Below are 21,243 nucleotides of genomic sequence, written 5' to 3' on the forward strand. Positions count from 1 at the left end.
CCCAAAGTGTAAAATAATGCTTTTTAGCTCAAATCTAAAAATGACACAGTTCCAGGTCTTAATGGGTTAAAGTACCAAAAGTAAAAGTACTGAAATGTTTGAAAATAGCAGATCTACAAGCTCACAACGCGTTGTGAGCTTGTAGATCTGCCATTTTCAAATAGGCTAGGTGTAAAATAAGGCTAAAGTGGTTAATGCATGTTTTGTAACGTAATCATTTATATTTGCAAACTAAAGTTTTCAAATAATTGTAGTGGAGTAAAAGTACAATATTTGCCTCCGAGATGTAGCGGAGTAGAAGTGAAAGTATAGACAATTGGAAATAATAAAAATAAGTACAGTACTTGAGTAAACGCACTTAGTTACTTTACACCACTGATCAAAACCGACATCCTACCTATAAATGTGAGGAACCGTCCGACACACTTCAAACTATAGACAAACTTTGCATCGTTCCCATATAACCGTCTTAGTCCTGCTCATGCACAGTAGGTCAATCGAATAATCTTTCAATGAATTGACACTAAATAAATAATAATTATAATTGACTAAATCGATTAGTCTGATAACCACACGCGTTAACCCATTAAGACCTGGAACTGTTACATTTTTTGATTTGAGCTAAAAAGAATTATTTTACACTTTGGGCTATTCAAAAACAGCAGATCTACAAGCTCATAGCGCGGCACCGAGTGCCGCGCTACGAGCTTGTAGATCTGCTATTTTTGAAAAATCGTGAAAATGTGTGCAAATCTTTGAATATATATATTTGTATATATTTTTTACTCAAATCTTTGCTTCTGGGGGGTCCCTGGAACAAAATATTTTGATGGGGGTCCGCGGCCAAATACATATAATTTTGGGGGTCCTTGACATGAAAAAGATTGAGCTCCATTGATATAGAAACATACGTTTTTCAGAATACTGAGATTTAGGAGACATGTAGAATCGGCTTCAGGTCTCAATGGGTTAAGATCTACAAGCCCATACGTCGCATGAGCTTGTAGTCAGTATGTCATTGAGCCGGCTCTGATTAGACCTACTTCACTGCAAGCAACCTTCAAATAACAATGAAATCCTGGACACCGTGGGACGCTAAGTACACTGCCACTGTCGTTTTGAGATTTACTCTGAGAGAAAAAGATGAGTTTCATGTCATTTGAGGCAATACAATGTATAAAACAGGAAAAAACTCATGACTGATGAGGTCATAAGTATGGCAGATTTATTACGCCATGGCTCCTATTAGTGTTGATTTTGACAGCAACATTTTGATTCAGTTTTAGTCATAGTCTATTGAATAAAATTCCATTTAGTTTTAGCCATATTTTAGTCATTCTGAAATGCTTTAGTTTTTGTCTAGTTTTAGTCGACTAAATATCATAAGGTTTTAGTCGACTAAATCTACAGTTGATTTAGTCGACTAAAATGTATGTTGGCAGTGTCTTGATGGCGTCGTAATGGCTGATTTTAGTCTTGGTTGCATCCTGAAAATAGCCGATCTACAAGCTCACAACACGTCGCAGCGCGACGCGTTGTGAGCTTGTAGATCGGCTATTTTCAGAGCGCAACACCCGAGTGCAACCAAACATTAAATGCCTTGTATTTTAGTTCTGCTGGATCTCTTCTCCACTAGTCCCTCGCTAACATTTTAGTCTAGTTTTTATTTACGACGAAATTGTCGATATATTTAGTCTTAGTTTTAGTCATCATAGCTTAGTTTTTATTTAGTATTTATCTAGTTTTCGTCTGTGAAAAAAAGGTAGTCGACGAAATCGACACTGGCTCCTATAGAGGCGAGCCATCTAGAGGAGGGTCTGTGTGTCTGTCTGTGTGTCTCCGTGTTCACACAGCCAATCTCGCCGACTGCTAGAAGCAACCAAGTCAGCCAAAACTCAGCATTCCTGTTCTCCAGAAATGCTAGAATGTGTGTCTGTATCGGCCTTGAAACATCCACATCAGACGACACAGAACATAACTAATACCAGAGGAACTCCACTGACTTTCAAGCTGAACATTTTTTCAAGGACCATTAGCAGTGTGTGATCTGCCTGGCGTGCTTAGTCCATTAACTATGACTCACAGTAATCATTACACTACAAAGCAATACCAGGGTTTTCCAGGATGCCATTGGACTCCATTCATATCAGTATGGCAAAGTTTTAATTTAACTCACGGAACTCACAGAACCAAATGGACCTGGGTCCATTTACTGGGTCCATCCGTTACGGGTGTAAGGGCCCATTTGGTTCCTAACTATCAATCATTTATCTGTGGATCCCCCCGTGGAACCCCCCTCAAGGACCCCCTGGTTTAGAACCATTGATTCATTTTGAGGGGGGGGGGGGGGGGGGGGCATGAATTGAGTTGATAGAATATTGTGTGTGAAATGATCCCGGTATTACTATGGAGCCATCCTTTTAGTCACTGAGGAGATGAAATATATATATATTATGCAAATTGTGCCGTGAGTGAGTTTTTAAATCTTTTACGAGCGAAACCTCACAGTGCCAAACATCTTCACCGCTGGGGCGACGCAAACGCTGTGTGTGTGTGTGTGTGTGTGTGTGTGTGTGTGTGTGTGTGTGTGTGTGTGTGTGTGTGTGTGTGTGTGTGTGTGTGTGTGTGTGTGTGTGTGTGTGTACGGATGCGTTCAGCGAAGCTAGCATGTCTGAACTAGAAATCACCGGTTTAAAAAAAATGTATTTCTCGATCAAACAATACACACTCTCTCATTCTCTCTCAAACAATCCATATTCAGCACTAAACACACTGCGCGCACACACACACACACACACACAACGGCTCTGCATAATGCAATAGTCTGTTCACACACATGTAAAATCTGTCTCAAACGCACACAAACATTCTCTAACATTCTATCTGTGCGCACTACACTGATGTTCAACATTACAACAAGATCTCCAAGTACGTGTACACACACACACACACACACACACACACACACACACACACACACACACACACACACACACACACACACACACACACACACACACACACACTTTGACTTTTATATTACTATTCTCGTGAGGACATCAACAATGCAGCACAGCAATGTTATGAAACGCATTTATACAATTTCTGTCATTTTTAACGCTTATAACTAAAGCCAAAATAAAGACACCCACACGCAACCGGGCAAAATTCTCTAATTTTACCCATTAACACCTGAGGCCCATTATACAAATGCCTCCTAAATCAGTTAGTTCTCAAACTGTTCTGTGCCAACGACCCCCAAACTGATATATGTATTTGCCAGGGACCCCCAGAAGAGAAGATTTGTGTAAAACAAAAAAATACACTTATGCAGATGTACAAGCTCACAGCACAGCACGTAGCGACGCTCTGTGAACTTGTACATTTGCTATTTTTTTAATCTCCAACTCTAAAATCTAAAAAGATGTTTTTCCGTTTTTAATGGGTAAAACACTGTACTTGTGGGTACGTTTGGTCCGCACAAGTATAGTAATACAAGTACACACACACACACACACACACACACACACACACACACACACACACACACACACACACACACACACACACACACACACACACACACACACACACACACACACACACACACACACACACAGTGAGCTGCCTAGTTAATTCAGAGCTAAATTTAACAAGGTGTCAGGGGAGTTGTGCGGAGCCGCAGAGAGAGTGAACATGATGATGCATTATGAGGCTAACTAGCTTCACGCTGTCACGCGGTACAGTAGCTCCCACTGTACAAACCCGCCGTCGCCGAGCTAATGTTAGCGCTTTTTCTTTAGTTCGTCGCCGTCGAGCGGAAGCCTCCCATCTCCATATTTTAAGTTTATGTGTTTTTTCTTCATAAATCCACGGCCTATTTGATCACACCACAGCGTCACACAAAAGCATCAAAAGTAGGAGGTACGCGAGCTCGAAACGCGGCGCGAAGCGGCGCGTTTCGAGCTCGCGGATCTGCTACTTTTGAATTTGAATCCTGAAAAGTACCGGTAACAGTTTTGGACATAATATGAGGTTTCCACTCGACAGAGACGATTTGTGGGAAGTACAGTAGGTACTTTCTAGCGCTTTGCCGCACTGTCAAACAAGGAGGTGTAGCGCTGACACTCTCATGCAGCGGAAGGCTTATTTGATGTCTTGTTTTGAAACACACTCGTACCCGAGTTTGTACCGGTTTTGCATCCGTCTCCGTTTTGTACCTGAAAGCAGACACACACTGCCATCAGAGCTCAACCCCAGACTCATTCCTCATACGTTGCAGATGGCCTATTTTCACTATTTTTTTGCGAATTTTGGAAAACTAGACCGGTTCCCGTTGGCTAGGCCAGACAGTTGGAAATGCATGCCCACACCCAGTTATGAAATACCGTTTATATCCGTTGTACCCCGTCTGTCTGACTGTGTCCCTTTTATGCCAATTGACTATATTCACACAGTGGCCATTTTGCTCTCGCATCATATTTGCGGATTGGGAAGAAATGCCGCATTATTTCATTAACTTAACTCATTCAGAATTTTTTTTAATGACGGATTTGACGGATTGTGGCGCTCTGGGCGTCAGGCCACGTGACGGATTTGACGGATTGTGGCACTCAATCAGTTAATAGCAAAATGGCCGCCGTGTGAATATGGTGAATGGAGTTCCGTGTTAGGCATGCCCAAATATGGAGTCCAGGCCAGTTCTACGAAATCACATTGATGACATCAGGGTGACATCAGGGTGCTCCACATACGGGGAACACTTATTGGGATATACAGTATATTATGGCCATATTGGCCTGTTTGGCGGTACGGGACAACTGCTGACCTATCTCAGTCCTCAGCCTCGACGTGGAAGTCGATCGGTTCTCGAGACGCGTGGACTAGAGACGCGCAGACAGACGCCGCACGCACACGCCGACATTTTGCATAATTCATCAGTGGTGGAAGAATTACTCAAATGTTTTACTTAAGTATCAATACTGCAATGTAGAAATACTCTGTTACAAGTAAAAGTCCGGAATTCAAAATTGACTTGAGTAAAAGTACATAAGTATTGGTATCAATGTACTTAAAGTCAGGGTCCCCACACATTTTTAGCAATGAATTTCCAAAACTTTTCCAAAACTTTTCCAGAATATTTAGCCCAATTTCCAGGCCTATATAACAATGATTCAGCGCAATAATGTGTCTCTCACGGTACGTTTTAACAGCGGGCGACTCTCGGGCGATGCCGGGCGACATCGCCCAAAAGATAAAGAAAGTCTATGAGAGCCGGCGATCGGGCGAAGTGGGCGGGGGGGCGATGAAAGATAGATTTTCTTTATCTTTTGGACGATGTCGCCCGACATCGCCCGAGAGTCGCCCGCTGTTAAAACGTACCGTTACTCCTATGTAGAATGCCCAAAGATAGGCAGTGTAGCAAAAATAAAGCATAGAATATAGAATAGTACAATTTCATTCGACATTTCGTGCAAAATTAGGGCATAGCTCACTGGAAGACTCATTATGGCATCCGTATGACTTATTTCATTTAAATATTGCCTTGCATTTGCCCCATTTATGAATTCAAAAGTAATGAAGGATGCGAGGGCGTTTTAAAATTACACTTTTGTTGTTGGTTTTCCTATGTTTTTCCAATATCAACATCAATATCAAGAGGATACTGTCAGACACAAGGAGGGATGAACATAATTATGCAAAACAAATCAAGAGTGGTAAACTTAAAGTGCCATTTATTTTAGGAACAGTACAGTATCTCCAGACCAGTAGATGCTACAATATTTCAATGAATGCTCAAAAAGCTAAAAACACTGAACAGGTAGAGTAAGTCAGTCAAATAAAATATTTAAAAAAAAACAGCTTACTCCTGGTAATGTTAAAGAAAGTGCCATAAGTTAATGCTTACATAGTTGGCTTCCCCTGGACAACACAATAAAATAAGTCAACATAATCCTAAACACAATAATTACAGTCAAACAGCACATTCCAACAGGAACGGGAGGAACTCAGTGCAAAATGTAAGTAAACAACACAACAATAAACAGCAGTCAGTGTCCCATGGACAATTTCTGCATGTAATGCCTTGAGATGGTCTGTTTTTCCTTCTCTTTTTTTTTTTTTTACAATTAACAATGGCAATTTAACTGCTAAACTGTGACCACTTCGGGATTCTCATTCTTTCATTTCTCTTAGCTTCTCATCAATTTGCTTTTCAATGTCTAGCAGGCTTGTTTTTTTTTCTTTGGCTGAACGGCGGAGGCTGTTGGACTTTGCAATGAAGGTAAGTTTGCTAGTCTAGTGGTCTCTGCCTTTTCTGCAAACTCATCTGCAGCTTTCTCCATGGCTTTGGAGTCAGCATCAATTCTAGCCCTCTTTTTTTTCAGCTCACCTAATTCATCCATGAGAGTCTTTCTTTTCATAACAAGAGTCTGTCTACTTTTCTCTCTCTTTTGCTCATCAAGATGGGAAACATACTTCTGCCTTGCACCTGCAGCTGATGCGAGCAGTTCTTTTGTGAGCTTAACCTTACAAACCCCTCCGACTGCCCTGATATGGTCAATGATGAGTCTCAGTGCCACTAAAGAGTTTTGCTTCAGATTTTCCACCACAACTTCTTTATTCACAGAAAATCCCCTCTCCACACTTGCCTGTCCATGGGACATCACAAGGAGCACCGTCACCACATCCCACAGATGTTTGAATTTACTGCTAGAGCCCATGGTCTCATGAAACAAAGTATCCACTCTATCTGCGGAGGGGTCAAATTCTCTGAACCCTGGAGTGATCAGAGAGAAATCACAGAATTCTTTGTACTCTCTCAAGACATCATCACATACTGACTCCTGCACTTGATTTGCAGCCACAAGGGTCTGCAGGACTCTCTTCATTTTGTTCCCAGACTGCTCTTTGTTTGCAACCATTTGTCTTGGATCTAGGCATTGCATGTTTCTAACAAGTGGGTACTGCACAGGTGACTTGTTAACAAACTTGCGCAAGAGTGAAATGAGGAATTTTTTACAATCTGTTTTTATCTCAAGCACCTGCCTCTCTGAGATCTTTTTCTGTTTTTTCAGTTTACTGAGTGCTGTTTCTGCTGTAAAACCAATGTCCACCTTTGAAGCATCCTTGTGTTCACTTGCTTGCTCAAAGGGCACCTGGAGAACTTTGTATGCAGAGGTAGCCTCTTTCATGGTCTTCTCTGTGATGAAACGGTCCATAAGCCCTGCAGACAGAACAAAGCAGAACACATTTCTTATGTTATTGCTCCATCTATGTCAATACTTTTTCTCATGACTACATTAACAAGCAATTTAGGCCAAATCACTAATATGAGTTTACTGGCTCCATTGGTAACTGACTGTCTTCATCAGAAATATTTGTTTTAACAAATGTATTTATAGATGGACTGACAATAATATTTGTCATATTTATGTTTTAGCATAAAATTGTATGTCAATGTGCATTGATTAATCACACTGCAAAAATGGATATTACTGTCAAATATCTCTCTTTGTGGTATTACATCTTAAGGTCAATAGAGGGCTCATGCATTTCATTAATAACAAAGCCAGTATTATTATATCTGGCCACTCAGCAGTAATGGAAAAACTTTTCAGATTTTTTTTTCTTAAATAAAAGTAGCAATACCACAATGTAGAAATTGACATCAAAACAAAAACTATCAAAAGTAGAAGTACAGTATGCAGATTGTCCCATTTCAGAAGTAATTTTTCTCCAAAATGTTTTCAAAATGTGTCAAAATCTTTTGGAAATAGCTGATCTACAAGCTCACAACAAACCACAATGTGAGCTTGTAGATCAGCTATTTTCGAAAAGACAAGGTAGAAAATATGTCTTAATTGGTTAATGCACAGTTTGTAATAATCTTGAATCTACAAAGTAACTTGTAAGTTTTCAAATAACTGCAGTGGAGTAAAAAGTTAATTATTTGCCAATAATTAACAATACAATAATAATAATACAGATGCATGTAGTGGAGTAGAAGTATTGAAAAATTGACAAATATAAGTGAAATTATCTAAAATAAATACATTGTACTTACTTTACACCACTGCCATTCAAGCTATATCCTTGTAAGCTTTATTCTTTATATAAATGTAAGACTATAAATAATATTTTACTATAGAAGGGGTATATAATTACCTTTTAAGAGCCTGTACATGTCCTCACTCATGAATGGTAACATTGGCTTATCCGTTTGGTATTGGACCAGGAAGGGAGTGACTTGCTTGGCTATGCTCAGGAATATTGAGGCTTTCACTACAAACAGTGGATCTGCAGAGGCTTTCTTGACCTCCTGGAACGACTTGATCTTTGGCTCTGGTACTTCCTTTTTTGCCACTGCATCAATGTACTTAATAATGTGAGGCCACAACAACAGTCCTCTCTCACAAACGGTCACATTTTCAACCCATCGGTGCTGGCAGAATTTAAGCATGGGCGTGTCACAGCCTGTGGCTTTTATGAAGTCTTCTCTGCGCGCGGGGCTGTCTTTAAACATCCAATACATCATGGAGAGGGTATGGTCCACTTCCCATCCAGTTGCCCGGTATCCATCCTTGAATGCATTATGCAGTGTGTGCAGACCGCACGACCCGATGTTCAGTAGGGATTTGTTAACTTGGGCAAGTTCAGATTGAAGTAAATTAAACGCTTTCCAATTCACATTCGGCCCATCCATGGATAGCTGCACAAGGTTCTTCATTCCAGTTTCGGATAGCATATTTTGCATCCGTTCAACTATGTGCTGGGCAGCTGCGTGGCCTAGGAACTCAGACCCAACATACCTGGTTTTCACCTCCCCCCCGTCCCAAATCCGAACATGCAGGTCCATCTGCTTCATTTGGAGCGGTTTGTTGAGACTTTCGTCGAACATCAACGTGTAAGCAGCCTGCCTGGATACTTCTCTTACGATGAGTGACTTAAAGTAGGGTCCCAGTCCAAATGTACTGAGGTACGCACATTTTGTTTCCCCACACGCAAATTTGGACGCTATTGCACTGTCGGGAAACATAGCTCTGAAAAGCTCACTCGTGTTGGCGCTGGAGGTAAATGAATAGTGAGAGTCCACTGTTTTAAGTGCCCACAACACTTCAGCCGACAGCTGGTCAAATGAAGCTGCGACGGCCTGGTTGAGCGTGGTTTGTTGTTGTCTTGCGGTCGTGCAAGCAGCACCAGTTGGACCTGGCCTTACATCAGGTGTAAAATAGGTGCCGACACCAGGGGTCTGTACAGCAGCCTTTTGGAGGTCGAGGTGTTTTCTGCTTTTCGCATGGCTGACCAGCGCCGATTCCCCCATGTTCCCAACATCAAAACTTTTGTGGCATAACTTGCAGCCAGCTCTATTCGGGTCCTCTTCCCGCTTTACCCAGTCTTTAAACTTTTCATTTGTAATCCACAAATTATTAAACGAACATTTCCCTGGCATTGTGGATCATACTATTAGTTCAACCGATATATTTTTAACTGCATTCAATCGATTACGCTTCACCGACGATTCACGTGTTGCTCGCAATTGTTTGTTGGGACAGCATACACACAACCAGCACAAGTTGCCAGGTTCGTGTCACGTGACAAAACGAACAGCTCTACAAGCTAACTACTCATCAGGCTGCAGCAAGCTGTGAGCTTGTAGATCTGTTCTTTTTATCACGTGACACCAACCTGGCAACCCATGCAGTGCAACCTAACAATTGAGACATGTACATAGGCTGCCATCACACAGCCCGTTCGGCGAAAAACTACTTATGTTACATATTTTGTGTAATGTTTTAACAAAATAGCCAAAAACAATGCATAGCCAAATATTTTTCCAGGACCCTTGATAAATTCCAGGACCTTTGATTCATTTCAAAACTTTTCCAGTACTGGATTTTCTTTTTTTCAATTTCAAAACTTTTCCAGGAATTTCATGACCGTGGGGACCCTGTAAAGTACCAAAAGTAAAAGTACTCATTAGGCAGAATGTCCTATTTCAAGTTTTCAGATGTATACAAATCTTTTGAAAATAGAAGATCTACAAGCTAAAATCGTGCACCCTATACCTCAAAATTGTACTTAGGTAAATGTACTTAGTTACTTTCCACCACTGATATTTATAGGATGTTGCCAATGACAACCCCCAAAAATAGAGACATCAGGTTGAAAGCGTTTTTTTTTTAAATGACAGCGCGTTGACTGAAAGGACAGCAAAACGCAGAGGAGATCAAAGCGTCCTTTTCAGGAGGTGGAGTGCAACTCGACACAAACGAAGTACAAAACATATTTTCCGTCGTTTCATTTGTATTTATAGCTACTTTATTTTTAAGCTGACATGCAGTGGGCAGTCCAGGGGCGATCCAAAGTAAATGAATAAATAAATACATGAATGATCACGCCGCACAGAGGCGGAGAACACAACAGCCCTCGCTCCGCTGTTATAGATAGGGCAGACCTCTGGTATAGATGTGGGATTCATTTCAAAACGGCCTGCATTATTCAATCTGCTTTAACCCATTAAGACCTGGAACGCATCCGTGTCATTTTTGGATTTGAGCAACAAAAAAAAAGCTTTATTTTACACTTTGGGCTATTCAAAAATAGCAGATATACAAGCTTGTAGATCTGCTATTTTTGAAAAATCGTGAAAATGTGTGCAAATCTTTGAATATATATTGTTTTAAAGCGTACATTTTGACTCAAATCTTTGCTTCTGGGGGGTCCCTGGAACAAAATATTTTCAGATGGGAGTCGGCGGCCAAATACATATAGTTTTGGGGGTCCTTGACATGAAAAAGTTTGAGCACCACTGATATAGAAACATAGGTTTTTCAGAAATCTGCTGGGATTTAGAAGACATTTGTAGAATCGGCTTCAGGTCTCAAAAAAAAGAAAAAAAGACAAAAACAAAACAGTTTCAGAGGCATTTCTGTTTGGTGAGTTGGTACAATGGAGAGCTACAGGCGCCTGGGTTTGGATCCGCCCTTCGAGACCATGGATTGCTCTCGTTCTCTCAGTCTAATAATGTGATGACCAGCGGATTCTCCGGTAGGGAGACTCAAGGAGACTCAATTGAGTCTCCTACTGAGCAGCTACCCGGTTATCGAATCATTGGCTCAGGAATGCGACAAAAACTATAAAAATCTCGATGCATTCAAGGCTTCAAGGCGTGTGTAATTGATAGAAAATAAGTCCAACTACTCCTTTAATTACTCTTTTTGAATACCTTACTGAGCATTACTGAATCAAAAACTGTTCAAACTTTAAAAAATATTGAAAATAGCTGATCTACAAGCTCACAACGCCTCGCAGCCAGAGTCAAACTAAATGTAATGCCTACAACTCCTAGAATGGTAGAGAACCACTGATTTATCGCTGGGGACAGTTTACGGCTGCTTCTCAAAGTGGGGCCCAGGTACCTCCAAGGGGTCCTTGAGGGGTTTCCAAGGGGGACCCCAGCAAAATGAGAAAACATTTAAAAAACACAGACACTCTACTTTATTTTTCAGCCGTTCGAAAACAGCCAATCTACAAGCTTGTGACGCATTGTGAGCTGGTGTTTTTTCGAAGAATGTTGACAAATGTAGACAAATCTTCTCTTTCTTGTTCGTCTATGCGTGTGTGTGAGTGTGAGTGTGTTTGTATTACTATACTTGCGAGGACCAAGTATAGTAGAATTTGAAGAAATATACATTGTGAGGACCGTTTTCCTGGTCCTCAAAAGACAAATGGTTGTTTTATAGTTAAAAAACAAAGAGTTAAACATGATTTATACTTAGTTGCGCGCCAGTGTCAAGCACCGAAAAATAGCCGATCTATAAGCTCACAACGCGTCGCAGCGCGACGCGTTGTGAGCTTATAGATCTGCTTTTTTTTCGGCTTTAGGCTTACGGTTAAAAATGGCAAAATATATATATTTTTTAAATGGCATTCATAAAATGGCTGTCCTAAAGCGTTGATGTCCTCACAAGTATAGTAATACAAACGTGTGTGTGTGTGTGTGTGTGTTAGTCAACGTGTGTGTGAATGCGAGCGTGCGAGTGTGCACAAAATAACAACTCGTCAACATCAAATCACAACATTGTTGGTTAAAACCAACAGGCTGGTCTCCAAGCGCTCTCATTAAGCGGCAGTGAGTTCTGTATAATAATGAGGAAGTCCTGACAATGACAACATGGCCAATGTCACCTGTTTGAAGTGTCAACACAGACAACTCTCCCCTCAAAGTGTGACGGCGTGTGTGTGTGTGTGTGTGTGTGTGTGTGTGTGTGTGTGTGTGTGCGTGCGTGCGTGTTCAACATGCACTGCTTACAACCTTGTCTAAAACTATGGTGTTTTTTGACGGAAGGCTCTGTGAAATGGCTAAATATGAGACTTATTGTAGCAACTTCCCACTCACTTTGTCCATATGTTGGGCATGTCATTATATTTGAATAACGTCCCCAAAATTATAAATATTTTCCAACTCTTCTACACAAACAAAAGAATAACAATAATAATAATAAAGTGATTATTTTCTAAAAAATGTTCCAAAGTAATTACAAAGTAATACATTAAACGCGTCGCAAGTATCAAATTGCGATGTGTTGTGTCGCTATTCATTGTACAACGAACTATATACTGTAGAGCCTTAAGTAGTTAAGAAATAGAACGGATTCTCAACATAATTGTGTTTTGGTTGAAAATACCGATTTTTTTGCTGACCAACGCAGCCTTACCCATCGGCCATGTCATGTGACATGAATGAGTGGAGAGTGGTTGGAGATGGCTCCATTCTGTATCTCTCTCTCTCTCTCTCTCTCTCTTATTGTGCGTGGCCCCACTTGACACGAGCCAACTACATCTACCTGACATCTGCTATCCAGCATGAGTGGGTGCAGTGTGTGTGTGTGTGTGTGTGTGTGTGTGTGTGTGTGTGTGTGTGTGTGTGTGTGTGTGTGTGTGTGTGTGTGTGTGTGTCAGAGAGAGAGAAAACTATCCTATTAGCCAGTAATGGCGTAAGCCTAAGGGAGAGTGCGACTTGGGGTGTTGTTATGATGCCTTGTTTGTGTGTGTGTGTGTGTGTGTGTGTGTGTGTGTGTGTGTGTGTGTGTGTGTGTGTGTGTCTGCGTGGGAGGATATACGCAACCGGTCAGGTGTTAATAATATATGGGGGTGGCATTCAATGGACCGCACTGACTGAAAACGAGCAACCATAGTCACACACACACACACACACACACACACACACACACACACACACACACACACACACACACACACACACACACACACACACACACACACACACACACACACACACACACACACACACACACACACACACACACACACACACACACACACACACACACACACACACAGCAAGGCTAGGTCAGTGGTATATTCCTGGCACCTGCTGTTGGGTGAAATGCATTGATTTTGTTTGTGAGTATTTTCATGGGAACTTGACATTTGTTCATGACCTCATTGCATTCTGTGTAGCCCTTATAGGCTCTCACTGGACACCTGTTATAACACCCGTTATAAAAGTCATCATTTAAACACAAACAGCGGCTTCAGTTAACAAAACAACGTCCTTAGACCTGGAACGCATCTGTGTCACTTTGTCATTTGAGCTAAAAAAGCATTATTTTACACTTTGGCTATACAAGAATAGCAGATCTACAAGCCCATAGCGCGGCACCGAGTGCCGCGCTACGAGCTCGTAGGTCTGCTATTTTTGAAAAATCGTGAAAATGTGTGCAAATCTTTGAATATATATATATTCTTTTAAAGCGAACATTAACTCAAATCTTTGCTTCTGGGGGGTCCCTGGAACAACATATTTTGAGATGGGGGTCCGCGGCCAAATTCATATCATTTTTGGGGGTCCTTGACATGAAAAGGTTTGAAAACCACCGACATAGAAACGCACGTTTTTCAGAAAGCCTCAATGGGTTAAATGCTCATCGGACAAAACGAAGAATTCTGAAATTGCACAAGACATGCGTACATGGATGGAGGCGTTCACATTTGGTGTAATAGTATTAGGCAGATTTTTTTATATTTATTCTATATGTAAATGTATGCCTAATTGATCACCATGTTGCGATGAAATACACAGAAGGCATAGTGATTTTTTTTTTGCCACACCATATTACTGATCTCATCAGTACAATGGGATTTGGGTTGAAAGTCAGTGACGTTAGCCTTTAATCTTTCTACACGATCCATCACCAAACCAATCATCGATTACTAAATGGTTAAATTGTGCAACATGCATTACATTCACTGATTCACACACGCATTCACACACCCACTGGAAAAAGTGCAACAAGGCACCAACCTGCTCATCGGGAGCAGTTAGGGGTTCAGTGTCTTGCTCAACAAGGACACTTCGACACTGGACTGACAAAGACGCCATGTAGGTACAAACGTTGTGTTGTCTCTAAAAACATAGCCTCGATCTCCAGGCTTTTATTGTTAAGCTTTGCTAAAAAATAAAAGCCTGGAGGAGCGCGTCGGTGTCCCCGGTATAGGAGGTGTTTCATTTCCACAACCAACCAGAGTGCAGTGGGCGTCGCTCGTAATGTTGTGTTAACGGGGCGCGGGTTGACGGACAGATCGGTGAACCAATGGGATCAGGCGCAATCTCTCCGCGCCTCTTTACACCCGCCCCTCTATACACGAAAACAGGAGCGCTAGTGCAGCCTACTAAGAACATGTTTTGGGAGCTCCTGACGAAGGTCATGAGGATAAGTTTGTGTCTCTATTTTATCCAGCACCGGTCGCACATTTTTTTGGGATGTGCGTGCACCACTTGCACTTTGACACTAACCCAAGGGGGAGTCAGGGATCGAACCGGTCAACCTTCCGATTCCACTGCCGCCCACCACGGCCACGTCACTCTGACTCAGAGATAACCGTAAACAAGCACGATATGCTCATATATAGGCAGGACCACGGCCACGTCACTCTGACTCAGACATAACCATAAACAAACTCGATACGGATGTCCAGAACCATGGCGATCTGACCGGCATGTCCATACATTGGCATATATGAATCTACAGTTGTCCAGAACCCCCGATCCAACCGATATGCCCATATATGGGCATGCCAACACGCCCATAATGACTCAGTCATGTCAGTCAGATTGGAGGTGCAAGGGCCGCGTAGAGGCCCCAACTCTAGATAGAACTTCTAGTAGAATAAATTCTCTGTCTGCTCATTTAATACAGCTGTTCCTCTGGTAACCGGAACGCTCGCCCCACAACACACTCGGCCCCATCTTTTCTTTCTTTGTTTTACACACACATACATACATACATACATACATACATACATACATACATACATACATACATACATACATACATACATACATACATACATACATACATACATACATACATACATACATACATATATATATATATATATATAGGACCCCTTGGCTGAGAGAGAGAAGAAGCAGGGACCCCCACTACATAATGTATAACATTGTGTTGTAAACTAAACATTTTAATAGATGTCTTAGACAGCTTCATACACTTTGACAGCACCATCACCCGTGTATGTTCGATTAATGTGTATTTACAGACATTTAACCACTTGAACCGTATCAATATTCTGTCTTTTTTCCCCCTCTACACCAAACCTCTATGCCAAAAATAGCAGATCTACAAGCTCACGACGCCTCGCACGTAGGGATAACGGGGTTCAAGTGGTTCATGTAAAAAAACATGATCCTATCACGCAAAGATTTGGCGGCCCACCTTCTGTAATTCTGGGGGCCCCCTAGGGGTCCCGGACCCCCCCTGTTGAAGACCCCTGATTTAGGACATAATAGGCTCTATGCACAGCAGCCATATTGCAAATGAATTGGGCCCCTTCCTTATTTCCTTCACAGGTGTTACCAATGATACTAATTAAGGCTCTGTTCCATTTAGTGTGGCATAGTGGTTCTTATTTTCAAGGACCCCCATAACTCTGAGAGTGTACAAAGGGAACCAAATGGACCCGTAAGGGTCCATTTGGTTCCCTTTGTACACTCTCAGAGTTACACACCCACCATAAGGGGCCATTTGGGAACCAAAATGGAGTGTTTCTAGTGAGCCAACATGCATGATATCAGCACCCTGACCAGAATGGAACAGAGCCTTCATTAGTACCATTGGTAACACCTGTGAAGGAAGTAAGAAGAGGCCCAATTTCTTCCCAATATGGCTGCTGTGCATAGAGCCTATTGTGTTTTGGGGGCGGAGCGTTCTTGTATCCGTTCCTCTTACCGGTGAGCAGGACGTCGGCCTCGTAGTTCCCCCCGATGACGGAGTCGGTGCTGGGCGTCTTGCACTGGTACACGCCTCCGTCCGCCGCCTTGACCTTCTGGATCCTCAGCTCCACCGCGTCGTCGGCGATCCTCTCGTAGGAGATGTGTCCGCTGTCCACGCGGGCCCTCAGGGACGCGTCGGCGAACCGGCTGTCGAAGGTGGAGATGACGTTCAGCGAGGGCAGGCCCTCCCTCTTCATCGTCCAATCGAAGTCCTGGCGAGAGAGAGGATGGGGTTAGCCCCTTAACTCATTTAGTGCCTATGACGTCTGAGACGTCACGTTTTTCATAAGCCCAGAGTGCCAATGACGTCATGAATCAAAAAATAATAAAAAATTCTATTTTTTTTTTTTTTTTTTTTTTTTAAATGTTCAGAACCCAAGATATCATGGTTTGAAGATTTGCTGCTCCATTCACTTCTTGTTTAACATCTTACTGAAAAAAGCTGTATCTCGCTTCCTAAGCACTTTTTTTTTTACAATGTATTTTTGGCTCTGGCACAGGGGTGATATAGCCAGAAATATTTTTGGCACTGAATGAGTTAAAAACCGGGAAAGCGTCCGTGTTTTTTTCAGAAAACTCTTAGGATTTATAACAGTGGTTCTCAAAAATAGCAGATGTACAAGCTCACAGTACGAAGAATTATTTTTGAAACTTGATATCATTTTGCTTTGTTTTACATTAATCTTCTCTTCTGGGGGTCCCTGGCAACAGGCTCAACCCCCCCTTCCCCCCCCTTATCAGAGCCATCTGAGCAGACATCTGCTGGGTGAAGCAGTAAACACAAGTGCCCCCTCCCCCGGAGAGCAGAATATGGTTGCTGTCGGGCAGAAACCTTGTATCTCCATATTTCATAATTTTTTTTAAATGTTTTTTTTTTGTAAATTAATGCCCAACTTCATCATACAAGACTGTCGCACAAAAGCAGCGAAAATAGCCGATCTACAAGCTCACAACGTGTAGCAATTAGGGGCGTGGGAAAAAATCGATTCAAATATGAATCGCAATTCTCATGTTGGACGATTCAGAATCGATTCTAAAGAAAAACAATTAGAGAAAAAAATGAATCTTTTTTTTGAATAATCTTTTTTGAATCAAGAATTGTTTGGTTTTTTTAAAAAATCGTAAAAAACAGTATCGTGACCCCAAGAATCGGAATCGAATCGTGAGTTAGCAGAAGATTCAATGTGTGCTTGTAGAACAGCTATTTTCATAGTTTTTAAAGGTTTACAAATAATAATAAGATCGTAGGCTAACCGTTTTGGACTCACAAGGTTCCACCAGCAATATATGCTCCCTCTCTTTACTGTGCAGTGAGCACATACTGTACTGTGTGTACTATGTACACACTGTATTTAAAACACAATAATTCACTGACAAATTAAATTAAGGTTATGGAAGTTAAAATCAAAAACAGAAAAATCTACTTGTTAGAAGAGGTCAACGGGACAGGACATAATACATGGAAGAAAAAAAAGCAAATGAGAAGGAAAAATCATCAAAGTCAATGAGCTTAATGTAGCTCATTAGGCCTCATTATTACGGTTCCATTTCCAGACGTCCCACATGCACATTTCAATCACTGACAACTCTCCCCGTGTGCTACAGAGTACACCAGGGTACCGCTGCCCTTTCATTCTACACATCTAGCAAAGGACTCATTTAAACCTATAGCTCACCAGGTGAAAACTATAATACCTGCTGTTATTTAAACCTACTGTATAGCACGTTGGTTCTCAAAGTGCCTTGGGGGAGTTCCAGGGGGTCCCCAGCTAAATGATGGATAGTTAGGAACCAAATGGACCCTTGTGGGTCTGTAACTCTGAGACCAAATGGACCCTAACGGGGTCCATTTGTACACTCTCAGAGTTAAATTAACATTGATTTTACAATATAAATTGGGGTCTCAGAGATAGGAATGCCATTAAATGGGGGTCCGTAGCCTAATGCGTGTCAAACTGGGGGTCCTCGAAATGAAAATGGTTGAGAATCACTGCTAGAGCCGTCAAGAATCTTCTCTTATGGGGGTCCTTAGCATATCTTTTCAAATGGGGGTCCGTGGGCTAATAAGTGTCAGTTTGGGGGTCTTTGACATGTAAAAGTTTGAGAACCACTGGTATAGCAGTAGCACATCAGGTGAAAACTATAATACCTGCCGTACAATAACTACCTCAAGAGTTCCCAAACCTTTTCAGCTCAAGACCACGGCGATATGTTTGGTGTCTCTGCTGGGGGGGCCAAACTTACACAAATACATAAGATACATACATATTATAAAGTACATCCCTGTTTAAGAACAATATGGTAAATAAATGGTAAATGGTGTATATATAGCGCTTTTATCCAAAGCGCTTTACATAGATTGTGCATTACATTCACCCATTCACACACACATTCACACACCGATGGCGGAGGAAACCATGCAAGCCAACCTACTCATCGGGAGCAATATAATTGTATGTCTTAAATTCTGAATGTTATGATTTTTTTATGATTTTTAGTTTTTTTTTAAGAAACATGATTTGTTTTGTTGATTTGTTTATATTAACTTGAGACCCTTAAAAATGGGTCCACGACCTAATAATGGGTCACGCCCCATTGTTTGGGAAACACTGCAATGCCTGGTAGGGTAGAAAACTAGCATTGGTCTGGATCATCTGGACTGCAGATATCGCCAAACTTCAAAACAAACAGAGCATTAAAGCTTCAAAGTTAAGAGTGCAGGAAACCTTTGGAGAGCGTTCGACTTGATTTATACTTGGATATACACCATGTCGTGCACTTTACTGCAGTGGTTCTCAAACTTTTTTTAATGTCAAGGACGCCCAAAATGATGTTTTTTTTGGCTGCGGACCCTCTGTCTCAAAAATAATTGTTGACAGGATTTTTCAAAAATAGCAGATCTACAAGCTCATAGCGCGGCACTCGGTGCCGCGCTATGAGCTTGTAGATCTGCTATTTTTGAATAGCCAAAGTATAAAACATGGTTAAAATGATAGCGGCGCCATATTAACTAGTTTTGCTGGGGACAAAAACTAGGACCCCTGGGGGTCCCCGGACCCCACTTTGAGAACCATTGCTTTGACTGTACCTGCTCCCGAGGGCCCTCGTATTCGCTGACGTCACATCTGATGGACACAGACTGGCCCTGCACTCTGATCAGAGGTCCCGGGGACACCTTCACCACCCTGGCTGAACACACACCTAGAGAGAGAGAGAGACGGACAGACACACAGAGTTAGTTTAAAGGTTCTATGACATTCATTTTCATTTTTTTCACTTTTTTTTATTTTTTATGTTTTTTTGGGGGGGTTTTATGACATAGAGTAGACTGTATAAATGAGATGGACAAAGCCACTCCGCTGCTTTCTACAGACCGAAAATGAAGCCGATTGTTCCAAGACTGTGGGTCCGCCATCTTTCAATATCGCGTCAGAATGAGACCAGACCATTATTGGTTGGGTAGCTTGTCAATCAAGAGCGGGGGGGGGGGGGGCGGGGAATGAATGCTATTGGTCGTGTAGCTTGTCAATCAAATCGTCCCGCCCCTCCTAGAGAATAGCCTACTTTATCGTCAATTTTAAAATAAATAGGACCATAACTTAGCAAAACGCATATCCTGATGATTGAAAGGAGACTTTAAACTAGCGACTGGAAGCATATAGAATTTAAGACAATTTTTATTACAGTAAGAAAATCTAGTCTAAAGTTTGTCAAAAAACCCATTCACTTGCGTTAAAATAAATTATTTCTGACACCGCAGGTTGGCGCAGGGTAAAACAGCGCCACTCTGGCCATTTTGTCGGCCTCATCGTAAATATCTAAGACTTGCCCCTTGTTTTATGACCTCAATTACACCCAAAAAATCTGAACTTTGAACATTCAGTGGATTTTCTGTGGTCTGGGGTTTTCTGAATAATTAGGCTGAAAAGTAATCTGAGCTTGGTCCTTCGGCAGTGAAGTCACAGCCCATTAATCCCGCCCACTCTCCTCCTAGCGCCTCCCCTCCCCTATCCTTTGGGGAGCAGAGGCGATGATTGACAGGCAAAATCCCTCAACAGCGACACCAGCAGGCAAAGATTTCTTTTTTCATTGCAGTTGAAAAGGCTTTAGAAATGTGAGAGAAAAACACCTGCCATGGATCACTGGAGTGGATTTTTTTGTTAAAACTTTTTATACACGTTTGAAGGACCATGACAAAGACTTTTAATGTGTGGTAAAACTGAACGTCACGAAACCTTTAAACTCAATGACACAACCTTGTTGGGATAGTGGACAGTGGTTCTCCAAGGACCCCTGCAGGGGGTCCTTAGGGGGTTCCCAGCTAAAAATGAGAAAACATTGTCCGGCCGTTATCTCTCCACACCCCCACCAGCTCAGCGGCCTTGTGCTGACGTACCGGTAGCAGATGTGCTAGCTCGCAGCACGAGCGCACGAAAGTGACGCGCCGTGAGCTTGTACATCTGCTATTTTTTGAATAGCCAACGCATAAATGGATAAAGTGGTTCAAATGAAGAATGAATATAGAACGCCATGTGCTGGAACTGCCAGCGTGACGAGGCGCTGAGCGACTATATTCTGCTTTGCGTGTGGCGTTTTTTATCTGGTCACAGACAGAGAGTTGAAAAACCTCTACTAAAGACCACTTTAGTAGAGGTTTGGGTTGTGTAGTTACTTTGCCATGATGTAACTCCAAAGGTGGAAAAGACATTTTAAAAAAGTGCTCCATTAATTAGAAATTGATAATTCTAAATATACTCCTCGTTGACTTACATTGTACGCTGAAACAGCTCTCAAAGTCACTCTTTTAGCATGTAAACGAACACAAACAAAGCTGATTCAGACAATACAGAACATCACAAAACCCAGTACTGTTTTTTTTTCTTTTCAACTTCCTGTTGATTTAGCTATTTTTATAAGGAAGAAAA

The 21,243-nt window shown here is 41.8% G+C and overlaps 2 protein-coding genes across 2 annotated transcripts in view; both read right to left on the bottom strand.

Annotated features, from left to right (window-relative positions):
* The window catches only part of ptgfrnb (prostaglandin F2 receptor inhibitor b), a 150,343-nt gene that overhangs the window by 104,638 nt on the left and 24,462 nt on the right, over window positions 1-21,243 (bottom strand). The window contains exons 2-3 of the mRNA XM_084050559.1: window positions 19,407-19,519; window positions 16,275-16,530 (exon numbers count right to left, since the gene is read on the bottom strand). Of these exons, the coding sequence (XP_083906685.1) occupies window positions 16,275-16,530; window positions 19,407-19,519 (369 nt within the window). The remainder of the gene's footprint in view (window positions 1-16,274; window positions 16,531-19,406; window positions 19,520-21,243) is intronic.
* LOC311040983 (uncharacterized protein) lies at window positions 6,222-9,322 on the bottom strand (the record flags this gene model as incomplete). Its single annotated transcript, XM_084051421.1, has 2 exons — window positions 6,222-7,225; window positions 8,167-9,322. The coding sequence occupies 2 exons, from the start codon at window positions 9,320-9,322 to the stop codon at window positions 6,222-6,224; spliced, it is 2,160 nt and encodes a 719-aa protein (XP_083907547.1).

The sequence above is a fragment of the Gymnoscopelus microlampas genome, assembly GCF_963454915.1.
Source record: "Gymnoscopelus microlampas genome assembly, chromosome: 24".
Classification (NCBI taxonomy): domain Eukaryota; kingdom Metazoa; phylum Chordata; class Actinopteri; order Myctophiformes; family Myctophidae; genus Gymnoscopelus; species Gymnoscopelus microlampas.